Source organism: Aythya marila, assembly GCF_965140915.1.
Source record: "Aythya marila genome assembly, chromosome: 6".
NCBI classification, from domain to species: Eukaryota; Metazoa; Chordata; class Aves; order Anseriformes; family Anatidae; genus Aythya; species Aythya marila.
The window spans coordinates 17,310,121-17,328,507 of record NC_139047.1 but is presented as its reverse complement, the minus strand read 5'-3'; the positions used below and the strand labels follow the sequence as shown (position 1 = coordinate 17,328,507).

The 18,387-nt window shown below is 39.1% G+C and overlaps 1 protein-coding gene across 4 annotated transcripts in view; it reads right to left on the bottom strand.

Moving 5' to 3' along the window:
- CHN1 (chimerin 1) overlaps positions 1-18,387 on the bottom strand; it is a 96,571-nt gene that overhangs the window by 41,912 nt on the left and 36,272 nt on the right. For all 4 annotated transcript variants that reach the window (XM_082763765.1, XM_082763767.1, XM_082763768.1 and 1 more), the window contains exon 6: positions 6,817-7,105. In XM_082763765.1, the coding sequence (XP_082619891.1) occupies positions 6,817-7,105 (289 nt within the window). The remainder of the gene's footprint in view (positions 1-6,816; positions 7,106-18,387) is intronic.

Below are 18,387 nucleotides of genomic sequence, written 5' to 3'. Positions count from 1 at the left end.
TTTGTGCAGCCTTATTTATTTTTAACTTCATAATACTAGACCAGCAGTATGCAGTCAGGCTACCAGCACAGGCATATGACTTTCACTCCACAGTAATCCCCTGCATTATTGTGTGGGCATTAAATTAATGTTCTTTGGAGGCACGGGCCCACACAGAGCCAGCCAGGCAGGTGAGGTCCTGTGAGGTTACCTGGAATCAGCTGGGATGCCTTTTGTAAAGCACAGGGACTAATAGGGCACAGCTGAACACTGACTGTTGTGGCAAGGAGAGAAGAAGAAAGGGTTTGCTCTGGAAAACCAGGAGAGCCAGGGAACCATGTTTAGCACTGAAGCTGAGCCACAGGTCCAGCCAGAGACCCTTGAAAAGTCTGGCTTTCTAGTTTACCCTCTGCAATCATGAGGCACTGAAAAGAGAAAAGCTAGATATTGTGTGACCTGGGGATTCAATTAGCAAAGTTTATGCTTCATTTGGAAGCTCTGAATCTTAAAACAAGATCAGTTTATATAATCTTTTTAGTATATCAATTTTACTGCCACACTGAACATAAATAAGGCCTTAGGTTACTCTCAGCAACTGTGAGAGGAAAAAGCAATCTGCAGTTTGTAGAAAGTAATCCTCTTTGTGCTGATGTTTGCATACTGGACAGCACATACAATTAGCTTGCATTTCTCAGGTCTCAATAAACAAATAGTTAAGCTAAAAACGAATGTGCTTATGAAAATATACCATAAGCACTTGCAGTTTAATTTTGAGCTGCATGTGCCATGTATAGTGGCGTATGTAACACAGCAGTAGGTCCGTACTGCCAGAAATGCCTATGCACTGAAGAGAAGACGAGGAAGACTGAGGCAACCTCTGCGGAGTACAATGTTGCCGACATGCTGCAGCAGCCACCTAAAAAGCAGACTCGTCCTTCATTCGGCTAACTTCCTTGGTATTGACAAAATTGTCTGTGCTTTGAAGTGCCTGCTGAAAGATGGGCTAAGCCCAGAAGAAATAAATAGAAGTTTTTGCCTTCCACAGAGTTATGTTTTATTTATAAATTACATTAAACTTACAGAGTGATTGTCATGGACACCCGCGCAGGGACTGGGAAGGAACATTTGTGAGAAAAGAGTTGACAATCTCCTCAAGTTAACCCCTGGGAGTCTTCAGTGCTCAGCCTTGTGTGTCTTTAAATGTAATTCAAGGTAAACATTGATAAGCAATACATTTAATAGCATTATTGCTTTGTCACTATCCTTGTTCTAGATATGGCTTGTCTAGAGACTTACATCTTATACACCCATCTTTTCTGGAAAAAAAAAAAAAAAAAAAAAAAAAAGTTAATTTGATTAAGTGGAAATATTTCAAAGAGCCTCCAGATCAAGGTTTATTCACCCCCAAAGCACACTTTCCTCTCTGACCATGCCTTCTTTCCAGTCCTTACTGCTCCCCATGTTGGCATTACTGGGTGCCAAATCACATTCAAAGCTGTCTTCCTCCATCACAGACCTTGCTAAGGAGGATTACGATTTTACAACAGGCTACTCTAACTTTCTTGGCTACATTTTCTGATATCCTTTCCCTGAAGACAAATGAGTCTTGGTGAAAGAAGATTTTGAGCAGATCTCACTAACATATTTCACTGAGAACAAGAATAGAAAAGTATTAGTGTCCCTAATGAAAGTATCAGTATCAGCTCAAGCTTGGGAAGTGAGACTGGTCCCTATGGGAACAACCCTAACTGTTAAGGAACAATCCTTGATTTTCTGTGTGGAAGCTGGTACAAATCCATTAGAAATGTACACAGAAATTGCAATTAACTTTGTACTCTGGATTATCTTTGGAGGCAGGCTTAAAAGCATGTTTCCTACTAAAATGACACAGATTTACATTTCCAAATCTCCTTGAACAGAGTTGCAGACAATCAGCCTTCATTACCTCGGAGGAAAAATGGTATCACCACTCAGACCATTAAAAATAGAACAAAAGGGTGCTTTTGTTGGACGACTGCTGCACAAACCTCTTCTCAGTTCTTTCCATCTTTGGGAACTGAACTGAATGTAGTATAGTCTGGAAGGGGGTTTTAATTGATTTGCTGTTACTGCAGTTTCTTGAAGAAATAGCACTCGTCACAAATGTAAACAAGAATAAATGTGATTCAGTTGCTATCCTAACATTAACCTCAGCTTTTCATTCTGAAAGACAGGACAGCTCATAACTGATCATTTTGTTTTCTTATAATAGATGCTAAATCTTGGATAAATCACTCATACACCTTCTTACATTATTATCTCAAAAGCATGTCAAAATGAAAAAAAAAATAATTTCATGTTTTGCAGGGCTTTCATGAAGGGCTTTGACATATATATATAGATATTTATTAATTTTCGAGAGCTACCATTTTTATAAGGTATTTAATTGAATCAAGTCATCTCCTCCAAGGCCATAATTACCTTTGAGAGAGAAAAACGTTCAGAGATGCATCAGTATTCAAGGCACGGGCGGAATAGTAAATCTTGTGATAGCGGGTATTATTTCCACCTCCACATTAGGCCATACAGACTGAATCCACATGGGAAGTTCCCTTTCAAACAAATCTCAGGCCTCTCTCTTAACACACAGACCACGATGGCTGCACAATTGAGTTCTGAACAATCTGCAGACTGTTTTGGGAACCAGCATTACCTTTTTAGCACAGCAGCTAAAATATCTATTCAGGGCATTGAAGCATGACAAGCTCTCTCCTGTTTTCAATCTTTACTCCTCCAGTTATCTCTGACCATTTAATTCTTTCACAGCTTATGGGAATCATAAATCATCAAGCAGTGATTTTTATTTTATTTTTAATATATACTTGTACAAGGTAAGCAGTCAAAATCCTTCTCATAACCAGTGAAGCTCATGCTGGGTAGTGGATTATATTCTCATGTTTTTCTTGTTAAAAACTGCATCTTAAATCACACCACAATATGGTCTTTTGCAGGACTAAGTACTTAGGAGTATTGTGACTTGTGTCCTACAGCCCTCATTTCAAAATCATGTAATTTTCGTCTTATCATCTTTTGCAGTCTATAATCCTTCCCCTTTACTAAGGCTCTTTTTTAATGTATTGCGTATGACAAGTCACTCAACATACAATAAATTCTTCTACTATGAATTAATAGCTGAAAAGTAGTATTAGTGCATGCCAGGAGGCATCCAACATACATTAGTGGCATTCCCTGCCACAGCCCCATACCAAATTCAAGGCTAGGAGAAGTGCTCTTTAATATTTCATCCTCAAGCCGGAGGTGTGTTCTCTGGCTGCCCAATTTCCTCTACTTGATTTTATGTCAGGAAGTGAAATTATATTCCCACCAGCTGTTCCCCAGTCAGCGCCTGTGTCTCTCTCCTTTCCTTCTTCTGAAAGATTTATTTTTTATACACCACTCACACAGGACTGGGGAACAGTCATAAAGCTTTGATTTGAATTTGAACATCCATTCCTGCAAATCTGGGAATGTATCCTGGCACAGGGTGACCAATGCCCAAGACCCCAGACTTTTTCCTCTGTTTACAGAAGAATGTACAGTGAAAAATTAGAGAAAATCTATCAGTTTTATACCGTAGTCAGGGAAAGATGCATTGACAAATATGGTTCCTTGCAGAAATGTTCTCATCATCCCTGAGCTAACGTTGTAGCACACAGGTTTTTCTATTTGGATGATAGGACAAGGGTGTTTTTTTCCTTGTTGGATTTTGGACAATTTTCTTTGTATTCTTTGTTAGACTTGTCAACATCGATTCAGTGATATTCACTTCATATTGGACAACAGGAATTACTCTTCCATCCCTCTAACCAGAGACAAAGAAAAAATACTTGATCTATTTATCAATGTCCTACAAGAAACCTTTCTTATACCTTGGTAATATTACTCAAATGACTGTTCATAATAAGGTAAGTAGTGCGTGATTATAAATTGAAGTTTTCATGTAAATATCAATAAGAAGCAGCAACCTACACAAGAAGGGTAGAATGACCTTCCAAGCAACTTAGCATAAGATATACACCTTCTTTTTATGTTACCTATAATTTTATCAACAAAAAGTTTATAATTTAGCAGAGAAATCCGGTATTCTATTTAACTACATCCTTGCTGTTATCCTGTTACCTTTTTATAGTAGGGAGGCTTCTAAGAAAGTCAAGACAACTATTTCCTGCCATACAGTATTGGACTCTTGCTTTAAATGCAAATTATGTCATGCAAATATCCACCTCCTGATTTCAGTGTTTTGTATAAAATTAACTGAGACTGGGAAAGTCGCACCAGCTGTGATTCAGCCACAGGGCTCGCAGCCCACCAGCTTGCCACACTCACATTCACCCCTCTGAACCCGAAGCAGCCCTCCCAGCTTGTTGAGGGGGCAGATTTGTTGGGTGTGCAAGTAGCCAAGCCCTGTGGAGAGTGACAGAAGCGCTTGGGAGAGCCCTCCGAGGTCTCTCCCCACCACTCCTATGGTGCACCCTCCATGAGCTATCTGGCAAAGCCATCACATTTTCCCTCCTCCCCACTTCCTACGCCTTACAAAGGAGAGAGGAAGGATTTGGCGAGCCTTAGCTGGACCCTGGGGTTCATTCAAAGTGCTGAGGTTGCTGCCAACACCAGGTTCTGGTCACAGGATTTGCTGGGTGAGGGTGATACTCAGGACTCTCCATGTCATCATCCAGAAGGGGTGCTGAGAGGTGTAAAGGCTGCAAAGATGTGACCTCTGCACCACCCCACAGCAAAAGGGCCACACAGTGCCTTCTCTTTGTAGCCAAGGGCAGTAATCTCAGCTGGTAATGACTTTAAATTAAATTGAAATCTCCAAATTTAACTGCACTGTGATGTCTGCGTGCCCCACTGTGTCCACATCATAAGGCTCCAAGACAAATAAAGTGAAAAGATTCAAAAGCTGGGCTTCAGGCCAGTAAACACCACTGCAATTTAACTACGTTGCAGATGAGGCAACTTGAATTGCTTTTAACTTCCAAACAGTGTGGGATGTTGCAATTACACAGCTAATCTCTGTAAAGGGTTTTCATCTACAATTTCAGCCTGTTAGAGATACTTAATAGTTCTTGAGCTATTAATGAAACATGGTTCAAAACTCTTTGTATACTTCGTTGACATTTCATGCTTTGAGTCTGACATAACTATTCTACAGAAAAAAAAAAACACACAACAATATCCTTCAATAATAATCATCAAAATCCCTTTACTACAAACTTATCCATTAGCCTAAAAAATGTGACAGAACAGTCGTGTCATCACTTGAAAGCTACCAAACGCAGCGAGAGTTAATTCTACCAAACACACCTGAAGTGCTGACTTACAGAACTCTTATAGATTTATACCCAGGCTTTGCATTACAGTGAACCCTCCCTGATAACAAGCAAAGAAATCCTTCCGAAACAGCATGCTGCAAGTCAGCAGCTGCCAGAAACTGTCACACCTCTACCACCAGTACTTAGCAGGCAACAAATTGAATATTTCATGTGGTCAGCTAGCACCAGTATGCCTGCCTTGTTAAATGGCTTTGTTAAATGTCTTTTGTTGCATGGTCTGATCGCAGGAGGACAAACAATGAAGATTCGTACTTTAAACTAGTTGGGTGCTTCATCTCTCAGCAAATTCAGTTGGGTCTGGTGCTCCAGAATCTGCTGGAGAAGGATTTGAAGGACCAAAGCTATGACCTTCCCCTCCCTGTGGACTCCACAGGGAGTTTAGTTTCTTTAGGATGGTCACGTATGTTGGGAATCATTAGTGAGACCCTTCCTTCCCTCTCAAGACAAACTGAGATCACAGACATATTTCTGACTGGAAAAACAAACAAATGACCCAAACTGAGGTTAGTATTCCTTGCAAGCCATATAAGCATATTAGATAACTCCTATCATCACTGTGACATTAGTGAGGTAGGGGAGCATCTCAGAGTACTATACATGCATTCACATGTAAGCTTATGTAAGAATACACTTTAAAAAGACTTTCCCATGCTGGCTTTTCAACAAACAAAGTAATTAGTTTAACATGACAGAATTTATATTGTTTTCTTTAAGCTTAGTCTCTATCACATGAATAAATGTTCGGGCAGCTGTTTGGTCTGCCTGATATTTTCCCAACCTCCTTCAATATTCCTGTTGTCACTGCTTCTAAGATTTCTTTGTTGTTCGTTTTTCTCTTTTAATCCAGGACGCAGTCAGTTCTCAGCTGATAACGCAACTCTCTGAAGAGAGCAATCCTTCTTCATAAGTCTGGCTGAGGCCAAAAATAGCTCTGTCAGCTTCTGACAGGCTGAACTTAGCCAAGTGAAATGTTTTAACATTTTATCATCTTAATGAACAGGCTTATTTATAATGTAGACAACTTTACTGTCATTGTATGCAGACTTCTGAAGAGATTATGGAATGCATTTTGTTTGGGGAATAGAGAATATATTAATATTATTTTTTTTTGACCAACAGGCACTTGTTTTAGACACTGTAAACAATTTTAAGACAAAATAGCCTATTTGACATAAAGGAGTGACTTAATGGCAACATCTATAATTATGAAAAAAAAATGAAGAAAGGAACCTTACAATGATAAATAACAGATCTCTGAATGAGAAATTTGCAATATGCACAAGTACGATTAAAAAAAAAAAACACACACAACTACAACACTAAAATATTACTATTAATGCAATACCGGAAATAATTATGTAGACTAAGTATCTACAGATACTTTTAGGACTTGGGGGGAGGGAATAAAATTACAAAATAAAAAGTCTATCAGAAAAAAGAGTGTGGGTTAACAATTGCTTACCCTCTTTTCTGCTACCTCATCCTCTCCTGTAGACTCTTTGCCATCATGTGCATCTCTCAGGGTTGGCATATGTTTTTTGTGTGCTGGCTCTCTGTTTAAAGTTGTATATCCTATGTGTTCATAAATTGGATTTATTGTCATCTTGGCAATGTATTCTGCTGCCTTGGTTTCAATATAAAGAGTAATCAATCCATCTGTCACCAGGTCATGGATGGACTCAAAACGTTTCTCCCCAACAAAGTGCTTTCCATCGTAGTAGAGTCTGAAGTTTCTGGTTTGACTTCCAAATCTGCCTCAATGAAATGGGAAAGTATTTTTTTTTAAAGAACAGTAAGCAAGAATAAGAAAGAGTAATCAAGCCTTTGCAAACAAATAAAAAAACCCCACAACTTTATCACTTAAAGCTGCGACTATGCCCTGTGTTCAGTCCAGACGCGACTGAAAAACTCAACTACCACTTAGCACAGATAGGAAGGAGAGATTAACAGCCACAGACAGATAGCCAAATCAGTGACTGTCCCAGAAGGAGCTATTTGTTCTCGCATTCTTTTAGCCTCTCTATTATTCTGTGGAAAAACTGAAAATTACTTCACACTCTTCATGGCTTTTTTTAGTACTTTACTACTGCATCGCTGTAGTTAATTTGCCTGGCTCTGATATGAAGAGTTCTCATAACAGAGTCCTCTATTACAGCTGATCAATACGGAGTTTTGATGCAGTCTCAGACCTCTGCACCCCTGCTTTCTTGCAGGAAGAGGCCATTCAGCGCTCAGCTCAGCTTTGGTGCCAACAATTACAGTGAAGCAGAACTGCTGCCAGCAGTGGAGCAGCACAGGACAAAATGGCACAAGGGCAAGCATTCTTTATTCCTGGCTGAAGGCCAAGGACTAACTCTTCAAGCTTTGTACAAAAGTCCTTCTGTGTTATGGTTGTTAAGTCTTGAGCTTCAAGCAAATCTTTGTAACATACAGGACATGTAATGCATAAGCTATCTGATGCTAGCAACTCTGCAGCCTAGGTGGAACAGAATTTTGATAGTCTTTAGGCAACCGTAAGCAAGAACACCAATGCTACCTGAACATTAGCACCTTTTCAAACCCTACTTTGAACCTGTAACAATTTGCTGCCTGAAAGCAATCTCAACTTGTGAGAACACACCAGTGCTTGCGCTCACTTGGCAATAACCAGTGCATTTCCTGCAGAGAAGACGGAGGCAAGGAGCTGCCTTCACAGCTCGCTTCTGGGTCACTCCATGGTCAGAGAGCAGCAAGGCTGGCTCAAGGCATCAGGACGCTTTGTGAGGTCAGATCAGCCAAATGTATGTTAAAAACTGAATTTGAAAGGATGGATTATTTTTATTTCACAATCAAAAACTTCATAGGAGATGTGAAGGAATAAAATAATACGGTGCTTTGCTAAAGTGATTTCTTTTCCATGGGGCACTGCCCAATAGCAGAAAGCATATTATTATACCTTGCCTCAGGTGAAATACATGCATTCTTCCTGCAAATATGGGCAAAATCATTTGTCTTGGGATGTATATTTTTCCTCTGTTTTTCAGAAATGCCAAAGCAAACCATCCCCCCTACCAATAACCTGACAGCCACTGTAATTTTGGGAGCTGCTATTTTTAAAGAAAACTGAAATGTGAAGCAACACACTCCTGGGGGGCTCTCAGGAATCCACATCTGGCTCACTAACGAAAGAGGACACGATGTGTAGAAACTGAAGGGGCATTTTTTTTGAAATGAATTGGTACTTGTATTCACATTTTTAAGCCACACAAATTAGAAGTTCACTGAATCAAACTGAAAAAAAAACAAAAAACGGAAAAAAGCACTTTTACCCAATGCTAATTTGATCACAAGTTGTAATCCAGAGTGAACACAAGTCATTAAGGGAGTAGAAAGGTAGTGTCCTAACTTACAGCCTAAGTGGTAGGAACTCCTACCTACCCCTCCTGCTCTAAGTTAGGACAAATAAGTGAGGAACTAGGCTATACTAGATTTCACAAGTGGTATGGCAACATAATTAATACAGCAATGTAAATACTTCACTGTACAAAGTGGCAAAAACTAGTCAACTTAGTATGTGGCAAACAAGTTTTCACCATGAGCCATATTCCTTGCACATCCTCCACTGTCAGTAAAGTCAATATGAGCTAAGAGCGCTCAGTACCTCACAGTGCTAAAGTGAGCAACCTTCACTGCATCCTGCCAAAGTCAGTGGGAACATGCACACAGAGAACATACAACGTTAAAATTTGACAAGAAAAACAGAGTGAGTCTGAAGGTGAAAAATAATATATCTAAATGATAACATGCAATACAGTGATTTTTATTAGGAGGTGCATCAGGTGAATTGCTGTTCTTATTGGTAACATATGCTCTGACAGTACTTACAGCAGTTTTATAGAAGCAGAAAGTCACTTATTATTCTTAGCTTTCTCTAAGAGAAAGTATTACACTAATCTTATCAAGGGAAGATAAGGCACAGAAAAGCTCCTCAGGGCGTATCACTACACACGTTGTCTTGATTTCAATAACATCCTTCCAGAGTCTAAAACAAAGCTCTGAAGAACAAGATGGCCAAATGCAGAGAAACACCAAAAGTTTACCCTCTGTCGTGGTTTAACCCGACCGGCAGCTAAACACCACGCAGCCGTTCGCTCACCCTCCCCCCTCCCTCTCTGGGACGGGGGAGAGAAATGGAAAGTGAAGCCCGTGAGTTGAGATAAAGACAGTTTAATAAGACAGGAAAAAAAATAACAAAAATAATAATAACAATAATAATAATGATGATACAATGGTGATAATACGAAAGTAATAATAGTATGTACAAACAAGTGATGCACAATGCAATTGCTCACCACCCGCTGACCGATGCCCAGCTTAACCCCGAGCAGTCCGGCCCCCTCCCCCCGGCTAGCCACCCCTATATATTGTTTAGCATGACGTCAGATGGTATGGAATACCCCTTTGGCTAGTTTGGGTCACCTGTCCTGGGTCTGTCCCCTCCCAGCTCTTACTGCACCCCCCAGCCTGCCCGTTGGCAGGACAGAGCAAAGGCTGAGATGTCCTTGGCTTAGTATAAGCACTGCTCTGCAACAATTAAAGCATCGGGGTGTTATCAGCACTCTTCTCATTCTAAGCCAAAACACAGCATTCCACCAGCTACTAGGAAGAAAATTAATTCTGTGCTAACTGAAACCAGGACACCCTCTTCCCATCAGGGTCAGAAGGTGGTCCTACCCCAGTAGGTTTTACATTGTACATCCATTCAGATTGCTGCCCATAAAGCAGGATAGTTATTACAAGGAATAGGATTCCCAAAAGAACATCATCTTTATCCCACCACTCCTGACCCCACATTTCAACAAATGTATCTCATAGAAAACATCCCACAGTTTTAATTCTTTAACAGCACCCCATGCCTAAACTCATCCTGTAACCTCAGACTGAAACTTCTTCCTACACGGATCTGGGGAACTGAACATCAATTTCTTTCTGTACATGTGGCCTTCTGAAGGCCACATTCAATGTTCTCAGTTTAAAATACATTAAGATAATTTAACAATTAGTGTTTAAAGGAAAGTATTTAGACAAACAAGTTATTCTAGATCAGTGCCATAATCACATGGAAAAGGTGCTGCAAGGGGTGAAAATTGAATGGTTTGCCTTTATCTGTTTTTCCATTTGTTCCAGATCGAACCACTTTCTCTCTATTCATTCCTTATTGGATATGTTCCGGGGAAACTTATTGTTTTTCAAATTGAGTGGTATTAGCAACAAGCAAGAAAAAAACCTCACACAAATCAATGCACCAACAACCTCTTACAGAGATTGTACCATCAATACCATGTCTAATAATCCTCCATTTTATTTCTTTCAAACTCATTTAAATTTCTGGCCACACAATGATACTATTTTGATCAAATGACAATATAAATGCAAACCTACACATCCATTTGCAAATAATCGATTCAAATTTAATCTTCAGTCCCTTCAGTCTTATTTAATATTATGGTTTAAACTTTTCCATTAGCAGGAATACTTCCTTATGTTTACCTTCTATAACATTACTGCAGCCTAGCTAATTATACATCACCGTGGAAACTAAGTAGAGCCAATATTTGATATTTCAACTTCCTGATAGTCTCTTCCTAGAGGCAAGCATTAGTACCAGCCATTTTTTGTTTAAGAAATAGAAAACAGGGCACAGATAATGTATGTTCTCTTTTGGTTTAAAAAGGGGAACATTAGATGTTTTTCCAAGAAAAAGAGATAGACCTCTGACCCGTCAAACAGTCTCATTGTGTCTATTGTCCATTTGTTTGCAAGCAGCAGGGCTACAGATAAAAGACTTTTCTTATTGCAAGTTGTCTGAAAAGCAATCACTCTGTCTAGTCCCCTTGGTTGCCAGTGGGGCAGAGTGGATAACAACGTGGGAAAACGGATTAAATGGTAGAGCAAATGTGGGTAGTAATAAAGGACTGGGGAGCTGAATTAGGTATCATAGCATGAGAAAGACGGGCTTCAGACTCTGCCACCTACTCTGTATGCAGCATTCATTGATCAAACAAAAGGAAGAAGTGAAGGACTGAGAGCCCATCCACACTTTCTTACCATTTAAGAAGATGGATTTTACAGTCCAAATAAAGACTTGTACAGTAGCTATTCACCTCTTTCACAGGCTATTTTATGATCAGGAGAGTATCTAGCCACAACCTAAAGACAAAGGCATTATATAAAACGCAAAGCTGCTGTGAGACCACTAAGTTAACACCCCACAGGGCTACTCATATCCTCCTAAGTTGTGAGCATCTTCGTACTTGGAGCCGGGAAATATTAAGATCTGTACATGTGCCTGAAGGTCACTTGGGCTTCATCTTCCCTTGGAGAAAGTGTCTTAACACACTTTGAGGCCAGAAGGTAGAAGTCTCGCTTAAAATTAGGTGTCAGAATTTCAGCTATAACTTCTGAAAACTCTCACCCAATACGTAAGACTAGAGTCTTGACACTCCATAAAAAGCTACAGAAATGTAAGCAACGTTGCAACCAGGAATGTCTCCTGATCATGCCATGTCCACGCAAAAGAAAACAAATGATCCCACAGATCCTCTTTTGGCCATTTTCCTCATCAAAGAAGTACAAGTTTTGCATGCTGCCAAAATCTACAGTTACCCCAGAAGTTCTCTGACTCCTGAGAGAAGCTTATTTTTGGTTTTATTTGTTAATGATTTCTTATGAATTGGCAATATTTCTGAGGACGACCAGAGGACGCTGGGACTTGCCATCTTCCCAGGGTACCTGCCTGAGAAACGGCACCTCCTCCGAAACCTGAAAGTCAGCAGTAGCTTGCAAGAACACAAGATGTGTAAATGAAATACGTTAATTCTTAAAAGTAAAGGTGCATTTTATAAAAAGTGGATACAAAAAATCCCCATTCTCTGATAAAATTGGGAAAAGTGGCAGAGTACTGTGGCCAGAGAGAATTTTCCTGTGCCATTTGGAAGTGCAGTATTTACTGACTGACTTAAGTATAGCTTGATGAATATTAATTAGGTGTAAAGTTATCCCTAAAACCTCACCAGACCCATGGGCTGGGTGAATGTATGATAATTAAGTTTAACCTGGGAAAAAAAAAAAAAGTGGCATCCTTCAGAAAAAAAAAATAAAAAAATCTCAGAGTTGGAACTGAAATGTGGCAACCCCACGCCAATATAGAAACAACCTCCAACTCACTTGATCAGGTAAAAAATAAAATAAAAAAATCTGAGCTGGTGCTGCATCATTGACAGTAGCCTCCCAGCAGCCTCTCTCAACTGAGACCAAAGGATGTTTCACTGCATCATTCCCCAGACTTCCTCGTCCAAAAGGGAAACAATATCGTGCAAGGAGAATGCTGCAAACAGCAGGCAGGGAGAACCAGAGCAATGGCACCTTTGTGTAGATGATGAGCAGTGTCAGGGACAACACAAGGGAGAGGCAACTGCTGTAGGGAAACAGCTGCTGAGAACAATGAAGGCTGGAAAGATTATCAACCCTTGGCAATGTAGTGGTGTGCTTTGTAAATAAATCTAATAAAATTAAGAGAAAAAAAAAATGTTTTGTCTCAATGTCTTATCTTTAACAGCTGATTTTAACCATCTCAAATTGTGAACAAAAGTCAGCTGATCAATAAATATGCAGTAAGACCACTTAGCACTTTGGATCACACAATGTTTCTGATGAGTGATAGATCATTTGAAAATAACATTTGGTTTTGAAATGAAGCTCCTGTATGATACATTCTTAGTACTGTGCTTGCATGCCCTATTCCACTTAAACTCAATAAGAAGTCCCTGGGATTGCTGTGATGATTGGATCAGAATCAATACCAATATTTTGGGTAATGTCTACTGCTTTCTGTACCTGACAAAACCTTGGAGTTTCCTGGGAAAAGAATCATTGTGGTTAATGATTAAGACACTTAAGCCTCTTTCTATATATACATACATGGGAAAGCAGCAAGAGCCTAATATTTTCTCTTTAAAAGGAAGTATTACTTTAGAAACCTGTTGACATGCATGGAATAAACACCTTCTGGAAACGTTACTAGTGGAAACGTTAGCAACTTTCACAGCTTCACATTAAGCAGATAGTTTTGTTCCTTTAGAGAACATTTTTCAAAATTTTTGTTGTGAATTAATTCTACAGCATGACTCCATGCTACTGAGATCTTTTGTATTCCTTTAAAGCAGAACTGGGCTTTAATTTTTCTAAGCTAAGCTATCAACTCTCACCACTGTCTGCTCAGTAAATTCTAAATGTGCATGCAAATTTTATGCATCCTGAGTATAACATTCTTACTGTAGGTTATACCCAATGTTTTTTTTTTTTCTGGTAAATTTAGAAGTAGAACAACATTAGGTCTACAATGGAAATTTCACTGTAATCATTACAACTGAGAGAGAACTGCCACAACATAATGCTCAAACACAATCATTTTGGTTTGATTTACAATGCTTTTTCCTATGAGGCTTAAGTTACTCATGAGCACCTTAATTCTTTTTGCTGGTACTGACGCTCTCATACTAAAAGTAACTTGCTTTTAATTGATCTTGATAAGACAATATTAATATTTTTATTCAATATATCAAGAAAACATGAGTGCAAGATATCAAGTGAAAACCCAAAGAAATGTCATTATCATTAAATAGCTTTTCAAGTGCAATTAACTTACCAATACTTATGTCATTCTGTTACCCTCCATTATCTGCTAGGATGAAAAAAAGACTACACTTTTCTGGAGAGGGGAGTGGAGAAACATTGCTTTTTTATTGTTCCTACATTGTTTTTGTCTCTAAATATAAACTTCATAGGATATTATTCAAGAACTTGAAGTTTAAATATAAAAAAAAAAAAGGGAGGAGGGGATTATTTTTAAGTTTCCTTTAGATTAAAAATAACTACAGGAAGATTTATTTTCCAGAGAGATTTTGTCAAATCTGATTTGTCTTTAACCACTGTTGATCCTAACCTTCAGAGCAGGCTTACTCAACTTACTTAAAGCTATTACACTATTTGTAACTTACTTAAAAGCTGTTTTCTCAGTGTGTTCTACCTCTGATCTGGTAATCACTCACTTCTTTTTTTTTTTTTTTTTTTTTTTAATACAACAGTGAGATTCACCAACTGCTTTCTAAACCGTTTTTTCTTCTAAGCTACATTCCTTAACGATGAACAGGCATAAATATACAAAATGAAAAGTTCACAAACATTTCTAAAAGGCAAAAAAGGTGAAGCTTTCTTATTGTCATGTGTAACAATGAAACCTATGAAACAATGTTTATATGTATGATAATAAAAGATTCACCAATCCAACAAACTATTAACTGTACAGTCACTTGAACACAACTAAAAAAGCCATAGGTGACTCACTGGCAGCAACAAGTACAATTACTCCTAGGCTAAAAATCTCCATTGAAGCTCTTCTGACACCTATTGCAACGTCTGATGGCTCACAAGACAAAAATCCTTTGTGGAGAAGACTTGTGAAGACTGGACTGTACAGAAAATAAAAGGCGTTTAAGTCCTAAAATAGAATTTTTTCATCTACAGATTTCAGCACCTGCTGCCTCCATTTTCCCACAAAGAAATGGAGTGGTTAAATGAATGGACCACAGTGACAGGTGGTCACCAACATCACAGCACAGCCTCCCTGGTTCTCACACGTGCAGTAACGTGCTGTTAGACGTGCCCAAGCCATGGTGCACACATGCAACCACTGGTACAACCAGGCAGCAAAGAGAACTTGGTCAGAGCCAGGAACCAGTTCTCTGATTTGTAAGGGCACGACAGCGCACAGAGGGAGTCAGCATATGGGGCACTGACTGCATACTGTATTTGTAATGTGACATCTGCATACAGTGCACTGCACATACTGCAAAGAATTTAGGACATTACGTGCTTGACAGTTGTTCAAAGGAGTATAAATTGTCTTGCACAGTAGCTGTTAAAAAATAAAATGCTTTATACTGGGAAATCTTTTCAAATAAAGTTTCATTTTAATACACCAGACTAAAATCTGTAAACTTTTTATGGGAATGTGTTCAATGTTGTGTTATTTTCAAAACAGCGTTGTGTTGCTAATGAAAAAAAATTAACTGCTCTACATAGGCAACTCCCCTTAATGTCTCTTAACCATGACTACATAAATAAATGATAGAAGAATAGTTTAATTACTATATTGCAGCATTTCCCCATCTATAAGGATTTAGTTCTCTTAGGGTGATGCCTGATCTGCCATTAAAATGCTTTGTGAATTAACAGTGGGAGAGAACAGATGATAAAAACTCATTGTAAAATAATATTCCCACTAAAATTATGTAGCATACCATGGATTTTTCATTTTAATAGGACTCAGTGAAACAGAATAACTTTAAAGATTCCATCCAGCTGGTACCCTAACTGTTTTAAAATGTATGTAATACATACAAACAAATACATGTGCATACCTAGTTTGTGTGTTTAGGTATTGCCTGAAATAACAGAAATTTCTGGGCCACTAGTAGATCAGACCAACAACTTTTCTATTATTACATTCTGGTTTTCTAGAATATAATTTCATCCTTGGCACAACTGCAGCAGTAAGCGGGGCAGACTGTGATTTATTACTGAAACTGTTAGACTCCATTTACTCAAGTTATAAAAGAAAAAAAAAAAAAAGCTTGATGCTCTTCCTAGCACCTATGAAAACAGGACGAACTACACTAAACTCAGCAAAGCATAAAAGAGGGAAAAGGAAGAGGAAAAGTGGGACAGAATGTTTATTGCTGTCAGTTCTTTTGGTGTTTGAATAATTCATAAACGTTTTGATGAAAACAATTATGAGATTAAATGACAATATGAGGCTATTGTGTGTTATTTTGAAAACCTATTTCTAAAGCATCCATAGTATCTACAGCTGGAGGACTTTTTATGTTTACTGATGAGGCACAGGAAAAAAGTTGTTTCTCAAAGCACAAAGGTTTATAAATATGTATTTCAAAAGCACACAAAAGCAGAGGCCAACCAAAGGACTAACTTGAAGATAGGCTTCTATCACTTTCTAAGAGCAGTAGAGCAAAAAGACACTCCAGTAGAACCTGTGGATGACAGAAAAGAAATGCATCCTTTTGAAAGGGAAGGAATGGGGGAAAGGAGGATCAAGCAGTGTATGCTATGTACACAAATACATAATTTAATTTTCAACCAATTGCATTATAATTTGACATTTTTGCTTCAAGTCTGATAGCACCCAGAAGCTTCAGCCTGGGCAGGCCCTAAGAACAGCACAGTACAATACAGGTTGTTGCTCAGGAGCTCTGACTGAGGGTGGTCTGAGAGATGGGGCACAACTTTCCAGTTCTTTGTCTAGGCTATTTTTAAGAGATCCTAGGCTGATGTACTGAACAAACCTGTGAGACAACACAGGAAAGAAAATACTCTCCCTAACGGAGAAGCAAGTAAAGCATGGAGAACAGAAAAGCTTTGAGCTACGTCATATGTGAAGCCAAGAAGTGAACCCAGACCTGAGCTCCACGATGGTGCCTCACCACAAACCCAAGTGCCTTCGCTGTACACCAGGTTACAATAGATCTTTGTGGCTCAGCAGAAGCTACAGTCAGAGGTGAAGGACATGGCATAAAATGAACCTGAGTTACATGCACTGAATGCAGGCAGCTCTTGGACAAGCTACCAAAAAGTTCACGCTGCTACCAAAGCAGAGAATATTCCTCTGAGAAGTACTGAACTTACACGAGCGGGAGAAAGTCTGCAGCAAGCTGAATTGCCAAAGATAAATTAGACACTCTAGCCAAAAGAAAACAGAGCTGACAACAACAACAGATGGGAAGAGGAGGGAAGGAGAACAGGAACACAGCAAGAAGACATGAACCATAAGGAAAAAAGCATTCTAGTCTGTGGGAAGGCCTAGGTAACCAGTTAATTACTCATTAAGGTTAGTAGCTATTTATTATTATTCTAAATACTTAAGCGAAGACATCTCGGTAGTGCCCAGCTGCACTTACCTAAGACAGCACGCTGGACAGCTCTGCTATTTACTGGTAGTTGAACATTCCACTTTACTGACAAAGTAATAGAGTATATTATTCAGTACAAAATTTTATATAGAAAAATAAACTTCTTTTACATGGAATGTCATTTAAATAGAGGTCCAATTGTTTTATTTCAGAGCATAAAAGCAAGCTCCAAAATTTATCAGCATGCTCCTTTCCCTGGGGCAAGCTCTAGCTCATACAATGTTTCCAGCCAACAGGATGACAGCTTTAGTTTCAGTAGAATTTAAGCCTTCATAAAAGAAATATTTGGCTCTTCACAAGGAAGAAAAAAAAGCCCAGCATATCAGCTGGCATACCTGCTATGTTAGCCTATTGAAATAGCTTTAGGCATGAACCGTTTCCTCCATCTAAAAGAAGCTTTAGATACCTTAGTGGCCAATTTTTGAAACACTCACCTGAATTCTGTGCCTATGGAAGTGTGACGGCCTAAGCCTCTGGGAGAAAGGAGAGTCCTTCCCCGAGAGCTTCAGCCTGCCACAGAGGAAGAAGCACTCTTTCATCATTTCACACAGAATAGAGAAAACTGATTAAAATGGGCCAGACTGAAACAAGCATACCCCACAGATATGTTTGGTCAGGTTTTAGAGCAACACTACTTAGCCCAGCTAAGCTTTAAGGTTGTGCGTATGCATGTGTGTATATATACACACAGACAGTTATGTGGACATAGATTCCCACGTTTCTCAGCTGGGGACCAAGAAATGTTGTGTAAATATCCTAGAAAGGTTCCTAGAAACTGAATTTAGCCCTTGCTACTGCCAATCAATGCCTGGTGCAGAGCTGCAAATTGGGTAAAAAACATACAGCGATAGAAGGATGTGCAAAGTTTAGTGTTGAAAAAGGTCTTTGTATTTTTTTTCCTACCAAGTGACATGATGTCAGAATACTGTTACTAAGGGTGAAGGGATGCAGTCAGGTACTGCTTTGCTGGCTTCCCTCTCTCAGACTACTTAGAGATCATCTCTGGA